Here is an 18247-nt window from a genome sequence, read left to right as displayed (position 1 = left end):
CATTAGAACCGGGTTTCCATATCCTGGTTCTCGGAACCCGTTTTACATGTTTCTCCACTTAAAACACGCCTGATTCATATGAATGGATCATTAACAGGCTGGTGCTGAACTTGATGGCCTGCTGAGGATTTAACTCAATCATCTGAATGAGCTGCACAACCACACTCTAAATAAGGTACAAGTGGAATAATACGCAAAGAGAAGGTTCGTCTGGGATTGCTGGTGGCATTGGAAATGGAAAGCAAAGATCTGAAAAATCTTTGCTTTTCTTAAGATTTTCTAGCTGCTGTTCGGTCGACACGATGTAGCCAAGTGTAGGAATTATGATGGCTAACAGGTGAAGTGATGAACGTTGACTATCAGGATGGCTTCTTTTCTAGTCGGCCATGTTGGTTTACTCTGAACTCAGGTTTGATCTTGATGTTTTGGGAGTTTTTCCGTCTGACATCTGAACGTCGGTGGTCTTTAGGATGGCTTTCCCCCAAGCATGGCTAGTTTGCTTTAATCGAACTCTAGTTCGTTTGCCAAGAAGGTCTGGCTTGTTTGGAGATGTGTGAACGTGCAATCAAACTCTAATGCGGACGGAAAAAAGCTAACTTTGTTCTGCCTAAAAACCTCGGTCTTGGTTCAATTGAAGTGAACTCTGGTGTGGATCAAATTACACGTGTGAAAGCGAACTGCAGCTGAAAATGTGACAAATGTTGCCATTTTAGTTCCCAGTTTAACCGAATCTACCAGACTATCAGCTGAGAAAATTTCCATTTGAACCAGGCAGTAAACTGGTTCCATCTGAAGTATGAACTTCTGTTCTAACAGATGTTAATGCTGGTTCTGGTGGAAAGATATCAGAACTCAACCATTCTCCAGGATCTGGGGCTTGTTGATCTTTCCTCTTTCAAGCAAAAACATCCAGTAAATGATTTTGAGTTTGTAAAAACCAAACATTTTCTAACTTCACAGCGTCTTCAGCTTCGCCTGAGGTGCTGTAAACCCGTTTGTTATGTCCTCAGATGTTGCCGGCGTGTCCGTGTGTCCGCCAGCAGCCTTGGACCTGGGTGTGGGGCTCCTGTGTGAGATGTTTGACCTGTGGGGGCAGCTGGGAGCCGGGCTCCTCGCTCTCACCCAGTGGCTGATGGGAGAAGAGGATGACAGCGATGAAGACGAGGCAGAGGAAGCTTCCTGTCTGGTGAGACTTTTGGTTTCATGGTGATCTTTCAGGTTTTTTGACAAAAAATAAATAAAAGTTTGTCTGGACAATAAATCAGTAACAATATATATTGCGAGAGACATGTGATTAATATCAATAGATAATACATATGATAAAATTTTTAATATTCAAAAAATAGAATATTAACTGAACTTTAAGCGCTCGACCTCTTGCAGCCGGTGGAATCAGCTCACTCACTCATTCTATGGTTGCCTGGCAACCCACTCATTCTATAGTTGCCTGGTAACCCACTCATTCTATGGTTGCCTGGCAACCCACTCATTCTATGGTTGCCTAGCAACAACCTGTTGAGTAACTTGCGCAGCAGCAGTTTCATGTTTTGCCTCATAACTGCTAAAAAATAAAAAACGACGACATGAAGTGAAAACTAGAGAAAACAGGAAATGTCACAGCACCAGTTTGGTAGAAATTTTAGATATTTAAAACAAAAAACTAATCAATAATTATTGATATTGACTGATATGAAATGCTTATGTTGTGATAAGCCATGTGTTTCACTTATCACAACATGTTTCTGTCACATAATTATTATCCAGGCCTTTGGAAATAATATCTGGTTCCATCAGATATGGTGTTTTGTTGACGTGAAATTAAGCTTGTTTAATGTGTTTAAAAAGGAGAAAATCAAAGTTTTCCAGCTTGTTGATCTTGTTTTGTTCTGCTCACATTAGCAGACTAAACAGTCATGGTGTTGTTAGTCACCAAGGTTTCTGCTCTCCAGCAAACTGCCGCTTATTTGGGCTTTTCACAAAGATAGAAGTCAAGGTCAAAGATGTTTAAATGTACAATTATAATAAAAGGAAAGTACACCCTGTTTCCATTTTAAGGCTTTACATAACAGGACATAATAAAAATTATCTGGTTTTTACAGAGGAACAGCAAATTTAGAACCTAAAATCTAAATTTAACCAAAGGTTTCTAAACTGTTATTTACTTAACTATAATAAAATAAGTGTAGATAATTATCAGTGTGACCATTTCTATAAAAGCTGAACCAGATCCCAGGTTTGAGTTTAGTTGCAGCAGTCTGGGATGGTTGTAAGGCTTCAGAAAGATCTAAAGTCAGGCTAAGCTATGGTAATACAACTTTTTCTCTGGTTATTATGACTTTTGTGATGTTTTATTCTCTTATTGCAGTATTTTTCTGGTAGTATTAAAACTTTAATCTCGTATTTTGACTTTTTTTTCTTCGCTGGTTAATATTATGACTTTTGTCTAACTTTATTCTTGTCATATGGCGTTTTTTGTCGTACAACTTTATTCTTGTATTACATTTGTCTGGTACTATTAGAACTTTATTCTTGTATTATTACAAATTTATTCTGGTTATTTTATGACTATTTTGGATGTTATGTCTGTAGTCTTGTAATGTTTTTTTTTCTTATCTGATTATTGCAACTTTATTCTCTAAATATTATGATGTTTTTCTTGTATGACCTATTTCTATTACCACCTTATTTTGTTGATGACTTTATTCTGGTAACATTATAGTTTATTTGTATACATATTTTTAACTTTTTTTTAATAATATAATTTTATTCTCTTAGTATGACTTGTTTTTGTTGTACGACTTTATCCTGATAATATTATGACTTCATTGTTGTATGAAGTTGTACATTTTCTTGTAATGTTATGAGTTTTTATTTATTCTTTGGCTCTGATCCTCAATCGCCTGAAACCAGGCAGTGAATCAAATCTGTAATCCGGTTCTGAAGTCTGGCCCGGTTAACTCTGGTCCGTTCTGCTGTGACCAGGATGAAGAGGACTTCCTGTTTGAGAAGGGCGAGCTGAACCTTTGGGCCGAGCCGCTGCAGTGGGTGCAGCTGCTGCACCGACACCTCCGCTCCCTCCTGGCCCGTTTGGGTCAGAACCAGGCTGTCGATCCGGACCAGGTGGGTCGAATCCAGACGCAGGCCCGGGCCAAACTCCTCGCCTCCCAGCAGGCTCTGGACCGCCTGCCGGCGTTGCCGCAGTTCTGCTGCTCCGCGGCGCTCGCACGGCTGACGCTGCGGCGCCGCAGGGCGGAGCTGGTTCTGGATCTGCTGCACAGGGTCCAGGCAGCAGGTTCAGAACTGTAAGAATTTAGACTATTTGTAACCTGGTTTATGTTTTATTCCACCAATCAAGGTGTTTTATTTGTTATTAAAATCAGATTTTTAATTAATTTGTTCTTGAATCTTCTCTATCGAGTCTTTTCAGTTTTTATATTAGGGGATAAATCAACAATAAACAGTTTATAACGGTTTGCTTCTAAATAAAAGAATTAAAAGTTTACCATGCATGTGATTCCAGCCCCCCGTTAATCTGATATCTCTAAATAAAATCCAGTAAAACCAGTGATCCCCAAACTAAACTCTCTAAAATATAAGATATTAAGCTTTGTAACTTGTTTACTGTAAATTCAGTGTTTTTCTGCTGATGTTATTTTCAATTAGTTAAAAATAATATGTCACACTAAAACACCACTCAAAATTCAAATTATATTTTTCTGTTTGCTGCTCCTGTATGGTTAAAATCAGTAACCATGGTAACAGCAGTATGATGTAGACTAATTCCAAATTATGCTAAAGCTAACCGGTATTTTACATAGATACTGGCAGAGCAGCTCAGGAATGATGAAGTGTCTGGTGTTGGGATTCAGGAGCCTCAAGTAAAAAACGCTCAGGGCCCCAAAAAGTCTTTGGCCGGCCCTGAAACGGAGGGGCGACACGTCAGCAGCGTTTGTACTCCTGCAGCGTGTTTCTACGAGGAGAGGCTGAATTTACAGCAGCGTCTTCGTCTGGTTTCACTGTTGAGGCCATTAAGAGGCAGGAACAATGGACACCTGTCTGTCTCACTGTCTCTCTCTCTCTCCTGTCTCTCTCTCTCTGCTGTCTCTCTCTCCTGTCTCTGTCTGTCTCTCTCTCTCCAGTCTCTCTCTCTCTCTCCTGTCTCTCTCTCTGCTGTCTGTCTCTCTCTCTCCTGCCTCTGTCTCTTCTGTCTGTCTCTCTCTCTCTGCTGTCTCTCTCTCTCCTGTCTGTCTCTCTCTCTCCTGCCTCTGTCTCTCTCCTGTGTCTCTCTCTCCTCTCTGTCTCTCCTGTCTGTCTCTCTCTCTGCTGTCTCTCTCTCCTGTCTCTATCTCTCTCCTGTCTCTCTCCCCCCTCTCTCTCTCCTCTCTCTCCTGTCTCTCCTCTCTCTCTCTTCTGTCTCTCTCTCCTCTCTGTCTCTCCTGTCTGTCTCTCTCTCCTGTCTCTCTCTCTCTCTCCTGTCTCTGTCCTGTCTCTCTCCTCTCTCTCTTCTGTCTCTCTCTCCTCTCTCTCTCCTGTCTCTCTCTCTCCTGTCTTTCTCTCTGCTGTCTCTCTCTCCTCTGTCTCTCTCTCCTCTCTGTCTCTCCCTCTCCTCTTTCTCTCCTGTCTCTCTCTCTCCTCTCTCTCTCCTCTGTCTCTCTCCTCTCTGTCTCTCTCTCCTGTCTCTCTCTTTCTTCTCTGTCTCTCTCTCCTCTCTCTCTCCTGTCTCTCTCTCTCCTCTCTGTCTCTCCTGTCTCTCTGCTGTCTCTCTCCTCTGTCTCTCTCTCCTGTCTCTCTCTCCTCTCTGTCTCTCTCTCCTCTCTGTCTCTCCTCTCTGTCTCTCTCTCCTGTCTCTCTCTCTCCTCTCTGTCTCTCTCTCTCCTCTCTCTCTCCTGTCTCTCTCTCTCCTCTCTGTCTCTCCTGTCTCTCTGCTGTCTCTCTCCTCTGTCTCTCTCTCCTGTCTCTCTCTCTCCTCTCTGTCTCTCTCTCCTGTCTCTCTCTCTCCTCTCTCTCTCCTGTCTCTCTGCTGTCTCTCTCTCCTCTCTCTCTCCTGTCTCTCTCTCTCCGCTCTGTCTCTCTCTCCTGTCTCTCTCTCTCCGCTCTGTCTATCCTCTCTCTCTCTCTCCTGTCTCTCTCTCTCCGCTCTGTCTCTCCTCTCTGTCTCTCTCTCCTGTCTCTCTCTCTCTGCTCTGTCTATCCTCTCTCTCTCTCCTGTCTCTCTCTCTCCGCTCTGTCTCTCCTCTCTGTCTCTCTCTCCTGTCTCTCTCTCTCCTCTCTGTCTCTCCTGTCTCTCTCCTGTCTCTCTCTCTCCGCTCTGTCTATCCTCTCTCTCTCTCCTGACTCTCTCTCTCCGCTCTGTCTCTCCTATCTCTCTCCTGTCTGTCTCTCTCGTGTCCTGCTACAGTAAAACTGATGTAATGTTTTGGAACGGGCCGCCTGACGTTCCCGCTCAATAAAACCGAGCCTTCCGATGTTCCACGCGGTTTCTGCAGAGGACATGTTCGAGGGATTTCTGTCCTCCACATTAAACTATTGTCCACAGCTTTTTGCCCCGGGGCAGCCCTCAGACTAATTTTAGGGTTGGTAGTAGTAGATTCCAGCCTCTTATGTCACTTGTTTTCCCCCTGGTTGCTGTTTTTTTAGTTTTTTGAACCAAACTTGTGCGTATTTTCAGTCCTGTCGTAAAGAGACATATTTTGCAACCACTCCTTGAATTATGACAATGTATGTGTTGCAAAAACCAGCAATTTCTGGTCATATGTGTGGCACTGGGTTATTTTTATGGCCTCCTGACTGAAATATCTGCCATTTAAAGCCCCATCCTCTGCTGCCAACTCTGCAGTTTTTCTTCTGTGGTTTTTAGTTTTTTTTAATTGATAAAACTCCAAAAGTAGAATGAGTACAGTTTGACATTTTCATGAAAATTATTGCACTAAATACTTATAATATCCATATAATATCGTTAAATAATTTAGACCAGTGGTGTCCAAATTGCGGTGCACGGGCCATTTGCAGCACTCTGAGTTTTTTGCGGTCTGGGGGCCACTTATGGCACAAATTTCCCATTGCAAGTTTATATATTCTTAAAGGGAAAATGTTACATGCAACAAAAAATGTATATTTCATTTCATAAGTTTTGTTACAAACGTGTAGCAAGCGTTTCTGAGAAGTTCTGTTTGCATTTTGTCACAAGATGGCGAGCTTGAGAATGAAGGCGCTCTGGTCAGGTGAGACCAAAATGAGATTTTTTTTCTTGCCCAGTGTTTGTGACACAGAACTAACAGTTTTGCATAACATGGTGGCAGGAAAGATGGAAGAGTTTCGATCCAGACGACATCAGTAGGAGCTACTTTAAAAATGTCTCCAGTCCTTGAGAGTCGGTGTCCTGTAATTTTTAGATGCGTCTCAGATTCATCACACCTGTATCAAAGTAGATCATTAGCAGAACTTGGAAGGAACCAGACTGCATGCCGACGAGGTTTCAGGACTAAAACACCCAGAATGGTTCAGTCAAAGCCCAGACTTTGATAAAACTCAGAATTTACATCCAGGACTTGAAATATAACTTTCACAGATGCTCTCCATCCGATCTGACTGAACTTGACCTTTTTGTAAACAACAGAGACGTTTCAGTCTGCAGACTAAAATGCCTGCAGCTCTCTATTTGTCAGTTCCACCTATTACCTCTGGGGGGCAGTGTTGCTCTGCTGTTCAGCATGAAAACCACATTCCTGCAGTCTGGGCTCTGAGACAGAGCAGGAAAATACACAGCAGAGGAGTTAAAAAGAAGAAAAAGGTCACACTACAGCAAATCCTGCATGTTTTACTTTATTTCAAGTCAAAATGAACCCAAAGTTTCGCTCTGACACAGTTTTCCTGCAGCAGGGAAGCTGATTATGCAATCAGTGGGCTCCAAAAACTGTCCCGCACTCTTCTTGTCTGGACTCTTCCTGGCTCATACTTGTGGTCTCACCCGTCCACAAGGAGGGAGAGGGAAGGGAGGGCAGGGGGGAGGCACAGTTTCCTTCCATCACAGAAACATGTGTCAGCTCCAGCCAGAGGCTAAAACAGGGGGAAGGTTCAAATCCCCAGGACTTTTCTGCTCTCTGTCATTTAAAATGCGACCGTCTTCACACCAGGAGCTCATGGAAAAAAGATGCAGGAAAACTTTGCACTGAGAGAAAACTCCCTGCAGCGACACATCTAGAAAACTTAGCAAGACACAGGACTTCTGTAGAAACAACCAGTAGAGTTAAAGTTCACTATAAAGACAATCTGCAAAGCCACAAAGTGACATTGCAATAAGTTTTTTAGCTAAAGCTAAACAAAGATTGTAACTGTTAACAAACAGCAACATGCAGCAGTTCACACCTTCAGCTTAAAGCGTAAAATATAACTGGGTCTATTAAAGTTGCTCCCCAGTTACATATTTGTTTTCACTAAGTGATGCAAAGACATTGCTTGGTAATGGAGAGTGGATTCCAACTACTAGACTTTAGAAAACAAACCCTTTTTATTTAAAGGGCACTGAGGAAACAAAATGCTAACTCTGATTTGTGTGCATTTGGGTTGATGACATCACAAGAGGCAAATGAGTAAAACAAGCTACTTTTGGTAGATATTGATTCCACTTTGAGTTTAAATTTTGGTCGTATTGGTCTTCCATTGCCTTTATTAAAAACATTTCCAATTGGTTAATCATTGGCGATAATTTGTGAAATCATGGATTCTTAAGTATTTAGCTCAGAAGTGTTTAGCGGAAATTTGCTAAAAAAAACATACATGCAAATACAAACATGGTGGAAGAAAGCAGACATTTACTGAAAGGAAATTAACTCTAGACTTCTTAGATTTTCTTAGCAGAAATACCAAACTTTTCTGGAAATTTTCCAGAAATGTTTCTTTTTTTTCACTATTTATTTATTATAGATTTTGAAACTGGAAATAATAGATATACTAACCTAGAGAAAAGCTAAACAACAGTTCTTAATACTTTTTCTTTCTCTGATGCTTCTGATGAATATATTCTGGAAATTAAATTTCTAATTTTTCCAGATAAAATACAAACCCAGTGTTTCATACCTTTTGTGATGTCATCAAAGGCATGGTGAGAGGGAGCTTTTCTTTCAGAACGGTAGATTGTCTTTATTAAATTGTGAAATACAATAAAATTGAAAAACTGATATGGCTTTATGGGTGAACACCTATTTCTAAAGTGAGTTTAGCTAATTAAGAAAATTATCAGGAGTAGCTTTAAAAAATATTATTTCAACATATTTTTATGCAAGTAAAAGTAGAAAGTAACCACCAAAAAATTACTCAAGTGCTAAGTATCTGATCAAAACATTTATTATTTAATACGTAAAAATTACATCATCACACGGATAAAGTTACCCAGAACTTTTGGTATTTTAAAAGTCAAAATGGAAATAATTTATATGATGAGCAAAGTGGAGAAAAAGAAAAATGTTTCAAAAACAATTTCAATACAAAACTTATGAAACTTTAACAAAATCTGCAGGTGTGTCTGTATCTGGTGAAGTTTAGATTAAAACAAACTTCATTACTAAGAAATTTTACTGGAGTAAGAGCAGCGATACTTCATGAGGAAATTACTCAAGTAAAAGTGAAAGGTAATGCGTAAAAAAATAATCCTGAAAGTATTTTTTCAACAAAAAAAGCTAAACAGCAGAACACATGGCATCGAGGACTGGACTGTGATGCCTAGAAAGGCATAGTCAAAGGCCAGACCAACATAAATGTGAATATTTCTGGAGTTATGAAATATAACTTTCACAGATGCTCTCCATCCAATCTGACTGAACTTGACCTTTTTGTAAACAACAGAGACGTTTCAGTCTGCAGACTAAAATGCCTGCAGCTCCCTATTTGTCAGTTCCACCTATTACCTCTGGGGGGCAGTGTTGCTCTGCTGTTCCGCATGAAAACCACATTCCTGCAGTCTGGGCTCGGAGACAGAGCAGGAAAATACACAGCAGAGGAGTTAAAAAGAAGAAAAAGGTCACACTACAGCAAATCCTGCATGTTTTACTTTATTTCAAGTCAAAATGAACCCAAAGTTTCGCTCTGACACAGTTTTCCTGCAGCAGGGAAGCTGATTATGCAATCAGTGGGCTCTAAAAACTGTCCCGCACTCTTCTTGTCTGGACTCTTCCTGGCTCATACTTGTGGTCTCACCCGTCCACAGGGAGGGAGAGGGAAGGGAGGGCAGGGGGGAGGCACAGTTTCCTTCCATCACAGAAACATGTGTCAGCTCCAGCCAGAGGCTAAAACAGGGGGAAGGTTCAAATCCCCAGGACTTTTCTGCTCTCTGTCATTTAAAATGCGACCGTCTTCACACCAGGAGCTCATGGAAAAAAGATGCAGGAAAACTTTGCACTGAGAGAAAACTCCCTGCAGCGACACATCTAGAAAACTTAGCAAGACACAGGACTTCTGTAGAAACAACCAGTAGAGTTAAAGTTCACTATAAAGACAATCTGCAAAGCCACAAAGTGACATTGCAATGAGTTTTTTAGCTAAAGCTAAACAAAGAATGTAACTGTTAACAAACAGCAACATGCAGCAGTTCACACCTTCAGCTTAAAGCGTAAAATATAACTGGGTCTATTAAAGTTGCTCCCCAGTTTCATATTTGTTTTCACTAAGTAATGCAAAGACATTGCTTGGTAATGGAGAGTGGATTCCAACTACTAGACTTTAGAAAACAAACCCTTTTTATTTAAAGGGCACTGAGGAAACAAAATGCTAACTGATTTGTGTGCATTTGGCTTGATGACATCACAAGAGGCAAATGAGTAAAACCACCTACGGGTCTCCTGAAAATGGCTGACTTCCAGGCTCCTTGCACAATCTTTTCCTGACTCACACTTCATTTTTCACTATTTACTGTAGATTTTGAAACTCAAAGTAAGGCATATATCAATCTAGAGAAAAGCTAAATCACACTTTTTAAAAATATTTTTCTCTCTGGAGTCAAATCCCAAACTTTTCAAGATGACATGGAAAGCTGGTACTCCATAACTTTTGTGATGTCACCAGAGGTGTGAAGCTTATTTTTTTGGAAAGAGTAGATTGTGTCTCGATTAAATCAGCAATTACAGTAACATTGAAAAAAAAAAACCAGACTATGCTATTGTGTTTTGTAGGTGGCAAACTATGTCTACAGTGAGTTTGACTATTTTTTTAAAAATATTCTGGGTAGTAGCTCTAAAATAAATAAATGTTACTAACAGACTTGTCCTTTCCTCTAGTAAATCATCAGAAGTGAATAGAGTACCCAAAAATTGTATTATTCACTTCTGAATAGAGCACTACAACATATTTTACTAAAATAAAAGTAAAAATTACCCGTCCAAGTAAGAGTAAAAAAGTATTTGGTAAAAGGTCTACTCAAGTACTCAGTAACTGATTAAATTATCAATAATTTAATTTAATCAGATGGACAAAAATATAAAGTTAAGTGGAAATTTTGGTATTTTGACAACCAAAATGACAATAATTTATATAAGTGGCAAAACAAAAAAATTTACAAATCACTTTCTTTCAATAAAAAAAACCTTATGAAACAGACATAACTGCAGGTGTGTGCCTGTGTCTGGTGAGTTTTTGGTTATAACATGTTTGTTTTGTTTTTCACTCAGTGGGCAGAAAATACTAAAATTTTACTCAAGTAAGAGTACAAAAAGTACAGTATAGTAAAAATACTCATAAAAGCACATTAATAAGTGTTACTCAAGTAAATGTAATTGAGTAGTAAATATACCCAACTCTGATTAAATCACAAATTAAAAGTCGGAGCCCCAGCCCCCTTTGAGCCCCCTTTGGTGTCGCCTTTGATTAACCAAATTTTGTATCAGCAAGAGTTTTTAACCCACTTCCAGAGGTTTTCAGGGGTGTGTGGAGTGGAAGGAGGGAGTGTGGGCCAGGGTTGAATTTCAAGGCGGTGACCGAGCAGCCAGCCAACCGGAGAAGGGAAGAAGTTTGCCCGAACTCGGCCCGCCCCTCCCCGGCCACAGCGTTGCATTTATACGCTGTTTGCTCCACAGCGAAGCACTCTGGTTCTAGAGAGGAGGAGACAACAGCCACAACTTCACAGCTCCACAATACTAACCTCTTCTATTTTTTTATTATTTCCTCCGGACTTCAAATTCAATTATAACAATAATAATAAAATAAAGCGTTTTGGGCAACTTTTAAAAACTTTTCCACAACCAAAACTTTCCAACTAAGCTCCAGTCGTGGCACAAACAACACCTCGTCGCAGTGAAGGATCCCGCTCGGTCCTCCATGAAAGACGGAGTGCGGCAGCAGATTTGGGGAAGAGACATGTCAGCGACGGTCCTGTCCACTTTCTACGACATGGACATGCTTTACAAGGTAAAAACAACTTTAAAGGCGTTTTTATGCAACTTGTTGCGCCGGTTGCGCAGAAATACTTATAATTTCTTGTCCCCAGCAGGAGAAAAGCATGAACATGAACGCCCTCCACATCAACAGCATGCTGGATAAGAAGGCGGTGGGCGCTCCGGTCGCCGGCTCCTTCACGCCGGGATTTTTCCGGAGAAACTCCACCAGCAACTTGGAGGCAATGAGCAACGGCAACAAGTACTCTCTGGGCTCGTACAGCAGCTGCATGAAGGAGAACTCCCCGGTTGGCGGCGGCGGCGCCACGGCCCTCATGAACAAGGAGAACAAGTTCCGCGACCGCGCCTACAGCGAGACCGGAGACCGGGGCGTGCTGCAGCAGAAGCCCGCCTCGCAGATCAACTCCACCCGATACAAAACCGAGCTGTGCCGGCCCTTCGAGGAGAACGGGTCGTGCAAATACGGGGAGAAGTGTCAGTTCGCCCACGGCTACCACGAGCTGCGGAGCCTGACGCGCCACCCGAAGTACAAAACGGAGCCGTGTCGCACTTTCCACACCATCGGCTTCTGCCCTTACGGCCCCCGGTGTCACTTCATCCACAACGCGGACGAGCGGCGGCCCGCCCCGCCGGCCAACGCCAACGTGCAGGCGGCGGAGCACCGCGGCTACAGCCCGCAGCAGCAGCTCCGACCAAAGCTCCACCACAGCCTCAGCTTCTCCGGTTTCTCCACCCACCACGGACTCGAATCGCCGCTGCTCGACAGCCCCACATCCCGGACCCCGCCGCCCCCGACCTCCGCGTCGTCTTGCACCTCCGCCTCCAGCTTCTACGACGACGTGCTGTCGCCCAGCTCCATGCCGTGCATCAACAGCGCCTTCTCCTTCCCCGGGCAGGACCTGAAAGCCTTGCTGGCCCCGCTGGCCGTGCACTCCCCGGCCGGCTACGCCAACAACCACTCCAGCGGCGTTGGCGGCAGCTTCTACGGGAACGCGCCGAGCAGCGTGAGCCTCCAGGCGCTGCGCCGCCTCAGCGAGTCGCCGGTGTTCGAGCCCCCGCCCAGCCCGCCGGACTCCCTCTCAGACCGGGAGAGCTATGCGAGCGGGTCCCTCAGCTCTTCCGGGAGCCTCAGCGGCTCCGAGTCCCCGATTCTTGACGCTGGAAGGCGTTTGCCAATCTTCAGCAGGCTGTCGATTTCAGATGACTAAGTAATTTTTTTTAATTTTTTTTTGGATTATGGTTGGTTTGAGGAGTCGGGAGGTGCTGGAGACTGAGACTTTCCTTTAAGCAGAGGATATCAAAAGTTTGGCTCCTCGTCACCTCCTTTGACGTGCCTTTAAGCAAGACTTTTTCTGATTTATTTTTCTTCCCACCAGCTGCAGGGTGCAAACCCTGCCCAAACCTCCCTGGAGGGGGGACAAGAGACCAGTTTCCACTAGTAATGCACCGATTAGGCCAATACAGATACCGATTTTTTGTTTTGTTTTTCCTTGTGGTCTGATCTACCGATACTGTTTTTGTTTTTCTGAGAAGTAAAAACTTTCTGCGGGTTCCTTGATGATAGAAGTTTTCGAAGGATGTATCCCAAACCTTTCTAATGACACGCTTGTTGATGCATTTCCTGTATGGAATGAAAGCATTGGGTGTTATTAGGGGGTAAAAAAAATAATTAAAAAATAGTTGTTTTTTTCCCCCCAGTATTTCGCCTTTCTGATCACAAGGAAAAATCGTCTGGTTCCGATCTGCATGGTGTCTGATTGGTGCATCTCTAGTCCCATGAGGATCAGTTAAGCTTCAGTTTCAAGTATCCTTGACCAGGCATTAGTGTAATAGTGTTTTGTTCTTGTTTGTATTATAGCTGTATTAAAACTTAGATAGCAAACAGAAGGCATTCCATCAGTGCCTTGCCCATGGGGCTCCTGGCAGCCCTCCCTCTCTCCTCTCTCTCTTATCGCTCTATCAGGCAAGCCACACTTTTCCTGGGATTAGATGAGTGTAACATGACTTGACAAGAAAAAAAAAAAAAGACTTTAAGCGGTTTCAGATTTCCTCCCATCCTGCCAAGAATATGCCTTAACTTAAAGTAACACTTTTCTTCCCTTTCTTTTGTTTTTGCTTCAACTTCCATTCCAGATCTGCCTTCTTCTAGCGCCACCCAGTGGTTAGTTTGGTTAGTCAGCAGTAATTTGTTGCTTGGTTAAAAAGCACTCTTGAGTTGGGCTTGTTTGGGGAAATCACTGCTGATGGTTGAATATATATCTATATTTTTTTAGCTATTTTTTTTTTTGAGTGATTTGCATAGCGGTGCATAACTTGCTATGGACTATTTAACTTATTTATTATCTTGTGAAAAAAAGTATAGGCTACATTGGTAATTTGTGTCCATACTGTATTTATCAAGTATGATGAAGCAATAGATCTATATTCTTTTATGTTTAAATTATGATCGCCATTATTAATCTGCATAAAGTGGAGTGTATGTTCTTTTCACAGTAATATATATATTGTTTTTCTCCTTTTTTTTCGTTTTGTAACTTCACTTGGTTATTTTTATTGAGTAAAAAAAATCTTAATTTAAGAGAACGTATGTGATATTTATTTCATTAATTTTGTTTCCTTGTTTACGTTTATTAAAACAGTTTGTGTGATTGCTGTTTTTGCTCCTGAGGCTGTCAGTGCTGTCGAAGGTCTTTTATTTTTCTCCCCCATACTTTAGATGTTCTGTAGAATGTATAAACAGAGGTTGTACAGACCGTCCAAACATTTTTTCTTCTTCTTCTTTTTGTTGATCTAGTTTAGACGTCAGTGACAAAGAACCCAAGTCAATAAATTAACCAAAAAGTATTTGTTGTTTTATTTTTCTCTCCTGTTTTTGCACGAGGTCACACTGTGATTCCAGCCGCGTGCTAAAGAATGTAGCAATCCCTTTTTGCCCCAGTATTATTATTGTGTAGTGCCTATGGGGTTCACCATCTTTCTACATGCCTTAAAAATAACCAAATAAAGTATTTTTCCTACATGGCATATTTTTTTATATACACGTTGAGCTGAATGTAGTGTTGGATTCTGCAACTTTTCAGGTTGTCACCACTCAGCCTCTCTGACAGAAGCAACCGTAACTTTTCTCCGAGTCCCGATTCCTCTTTCTTTTTATGAAAATATATATTGAAATTCTAGTCTTGAGAGTTTTGCTGCAGAGGGAAGTGGACGAACACATTTTGGTTTGTACATAGTAGGTACAGGGGGATGCGCACTATGTACTTTTGACTACTTTATTAGAAGTAAAGCTTTTTGAATGTAACAAAAACGGACAAAAAGACAACGAGAGTTGTGATGTTTCTTTTTGGGGAGTCAGTTCACTACAAATTGAGTGTGAGACTGTTAACTTTGTACTGTACATTTGTTTGTTTTTTTGTTTTTTTTGTAGTTCTCCCAATAAAAATCATTTTGGAAAAGTTGGCTTGTGATTTGTTTTGTGTGTTTAGACCCTCAACTAAAAACAGCACCCTAATTAAAACACTTAATGTTTTATTGTGATATTTTGCAGTATTATTGTGATAAAAAGTTATGTCTGTGTGTCACAGCAATTATAGTCCCACAAACACAAATGCTACTCTTGAAAACGTTCCCCTTTGCAATGTGTTTCTTGGTTTGTGTCTCTAACTGTATTTTTACATTTATTGGTATTTATTGATCCTTTCATTGAACAAACAATCCTGACAGCAACGACAGTTTTGTGGGGTTTTAAACATTAGTTGAAATTTATCACAATAAATTAAAAATACTTACAAAGTAAAATTATCACAGTAAATGCTAAACCTGTTTTAAGTCAGGATATGAAAACAAAACGATCTTTAGCTTTTGAGATCAGTTAAATCTTAATGTGCTCAAAATGTATTGATAAAACTACCCATTAAACTGTTAACATATGAATAAATATATTTATTTGATTAGTCCTTTGCAAAGTTAACATTTTACTTTTATTCACATTGATGTAATTTGGTAGAATACAGATGGAAACTGCTTTGATTTGATTGATAAAATATTTACAAACACAACTGTTTTCTTGAAGGCTTTATTTATGTGTCTCTTTAGAGTATAGAGGTCCCTATAAAATGCTATGGTGGGCTGAATTTGGCCCGCGGGCCTTTTGTTTGACACCCCAGTCTAAGCAGCCTTCCAGTCTTCATGGATAAACAGAGGCATTCCTGAATCAAAACGTAAAATATTTACGGTGTTTTTGTAATGACTGCATGTCTTACAATCTTACATAAAACTCATGTGTTGTTTTAATATTCAATGTAAACAATCCTCGTGTTTGAAGACGTTATAGTACATCTTTATGGGACCAAATTGGAGCTGATGTGTACTGTAATTTACATGAGTAAAATCCTTATTTTTTATTTGTTTGTTTTTTTGGATAGGGCACCAAATGGTTCCAGCCCAGGGGGCCTTTTTCCTTCTTTATCCAGCCCTGCTAACAGTCATATTGATAAATAAGAATATGTGCTCTGACGAGTCTCGTTTGTCAGATTAAAATAACTTTTTGAAAATAACAAGTGTTGAACATACTTTTAAAAACAGTTTTGTATTGGTCTGATGTAATATTCTAATTTTAAATGTCATGTTTTCATCACCTGTAAGTGGAAAATCATCATAATTAACAGAAGTAAAGGTGTTCAAACATCCATCTGTGTGTAATTAGGCTAAATAATGTTACATAATGTCTCAATCTGTGATCAAGTTCCTGAAATAAATGGGTTTTTCAGTTTTAGTTAAGTCAGGAATGCAAAAGTCTAGACTTCAAGATCTACTATACTGAAACTTTTAGATGTGTTCTTTGTCCAACACAGCTGAATCAGATCAGTGACTCGTTACTGAGCCTCTGCTGAGCTGAATGACTTTCAGATATTTGATTCAGAGATGAACGAAGTCGATCTCCAGGACAGGTTTTAGATACCTTTGATGGTTTTGGATGGCATGTAAAAGAACCGTCTATTTGCCCTCATGTATTCTGCGCATCTGCAAAATTTCCTGTATGTAAATTATAGTAATATGCCTATAACTCTCGGTTTTTGGTTTCTGTTCCACTTCATCAGTCTTGTGCAACGCTGGGAAGACCGCTGCTTGGTTTTTTATGCAAAGCTCTAACATCCCACCACAACCTTTGAAGCTGAGCTTTGAATTTATGACTGTATGTCTGCTGTAGATCTGGGTCATCAACCCAGATTCTGTCACCACTAGACAAGCCCAGATCATCACCCCTCCACTACCATGCTTCAGGCTGCTTTCACACCTGATAGTCCGGTAGACTTGGTTTGATTGGGGACCAAAATTGCTACATTTGTCACATTCTCAGCTCCTGTGGTTTGCTTCCACACTGCACTATCAAATGATCCAAAGTAATTGTAAAACCTGTTCCCCTCCTCGCCTGTGGTGGCGCTGTACCAAGAATTACTAAAGGAATCGGCACAAAACCTCTGAAGAAGACACTGAAAACAACTTCCTTATTCACAAATTCTGTCCAGATGCAACAAAGGACTAAACAAATTTCTTGTTTTGCTCATACTTCATCGTATTTGTTGATTGTTATGAATATCGTCACATCCTACAAACAAACGAGACAGTTAATTCAGTTTTTGTCATTTATTGAAGGTTTAAAAATTACAGTGGCTGCAGTGTGCCATAGCAAAGGGGAAATAAACTGATCAACAGATGTAAAATAACTTTAAACCACTTATATTCTGCTTTTCCTCTCCCTGGGTCAGCTTTATCTTTTTACACTCATCGCTTCTTCCAGGATGTATTGATTGTTTTTGTGTTTTTCTTGCAATCAAAATCAGATTTTGTGGTGCTAATTTAGTAATACCTGTAAGAAATTTTTATATGTGTGCTAATGTATGATGTTAAATGTGACTTTTTATTACTCACTGTATCTAACCCAGTGTTTATGACCAATTTGAGAAAGATTTACTGTAAAATCAGAAAAAAGTGGGGATTTGTTGGTTTGTGAAGCCCTGGAGGGACTTTTTGATGTAATTTGGAGGCCAACATAAAAAGCTATGATGGGCCAACGATATTTTGGCCTGAACTGGATCCCATTAGGAAAGCAGAGGACTTGATTAGACTTGAGCTTTTTGTGGCAATATGTCCTATTAAATCATAGCGTTGTCCTGGGATTTCTGATTTATAGTGACAGTTAATTAACCAATGACTAATCAAAATAAATTAATAAGAGAAGTGCAGTAAGACGGCATTTTATTAACATTTTTTTTGTGTTTTTCTGCCACAGAATGGCAACTATGTTGACAGAATTTTGCTCTGAAATCTTTCTGAGAAAGTCAGCTAAATGTTGTGGAAAGCAGACCAAATTTTTAGTTGTTTCCATCCAATTGTGTTCAAAAGCAGCCCCAGTCATTAACCCTCCACCACCGTGCTTCACAATTTATGAGACGTTTGCTGTTATGAAATTTAAAGTGTTAGCACATAATTAAGGCTTTGCTTGCACAATACAAACATAAATAATGCTCTTGTAATATGCTTCTTTAGGACTCCATTCACATAAAGAAGTGTGATTTGTATCACTAACATGCACACAGCGGCTTTATTTAATCATATTTGAAAGTTTATTGATATTCATTGATAATCTCAGTGAACAGACGGTGGAGTAAACAGTAAAACTAAACAATACAGGCAGCTTTAGGTGTTTATTAAACATCATTAACTGGATTTGATTGTGACAACAATACATCTAAATCTTATCATGGTAAGACATTTATCTTGATAAATAGTAAATAATAAATGTTTGATTTCCATCCAAAGAGGCCAAACTTTGGCCACGCCCTTTCTGCTGAGTCATGCTCTGA

At 40.5% G+C, this 18247-nt stretch overlaps 2 protein-coding genes across 3 annotated transcripts in view; both read left to right on the top strand.

Annotated features, from left to right (window-relative positions):
* Positions 1 to 3392, top strand: part of thada (THADA armadillo repeat containing) — a 108107-nt gene extending 104715 nt beyond the window's left edge. The window contains exons 37-38 of the mRNA XM_088013162.1: positions 1011 to 1186; positions 2983 to 3392. Coding sequence (XP_087869288.1) covers positions 1011 to 1186; positions 2983 to 3306 — 500 coding nt within the window. The 3' untranslated portion in view covers positions 3307 to 3392. The remainder of the gene's footprint in view (positions 1 to 1010; positions 1187 to 2982) is intronic.
* A 7668-nt stretch (positions 3393 to 11060) lies between these two features.
* zfp36l2 (ZFP36 like 2 zinc finger CCCH-type) lies at positions 11061 to 14836 on the top strand. 2 transcript variants are annotated; one of them, XM_014974984.2, is made up of 2 exons: positions 11061 to 11394; positions 11477 to 14836. In XM_014974984.2, the coding sequence occupies exons 1-2, from the start codon at positions 11305 to 11307 to the stop codon at positions 12587 to 12589; spliced, it is 1203 nt and encodes a 400-aa protein (XP_014830470.1). In that variant the 5' UTR covers positions 11061 to 11304; the 3' UTR covers positions 12590 to 14836. The 2 variants fall into 2 exon arrangements, with proteins under 2 accessions (XP_014830470.1, XP_014830469.1); XM_014974983.2 differs by having other exon boundaries at positions 11474 to 14836.
* Positions 14837 to 18247: the final 3411 nt, after the last annotated feature.

Source organism: Poecilia mexicana, unplaced genomic scaffold (genome assembly GCF_051168715.1).
Source record: "Poecilia mexicana isolate PSO_F unplaced genomic scaffold, ASM5116871v1 scaffold_15, whole genome shotgun sequence".
Taxonomy (NCBI): domain Eukaryota; kingdom Metazoa; phylum Chordata; class Actinopteri; order Cyprinodontiformes; family Poeciliidae; genus Poecilia; species Poecilia mexicana.
The sequence above is the reverse complement of the archived record's forward strand: the minus strand, read 5'-3'. Positions and strand labels throughout refer to the sequence as shown.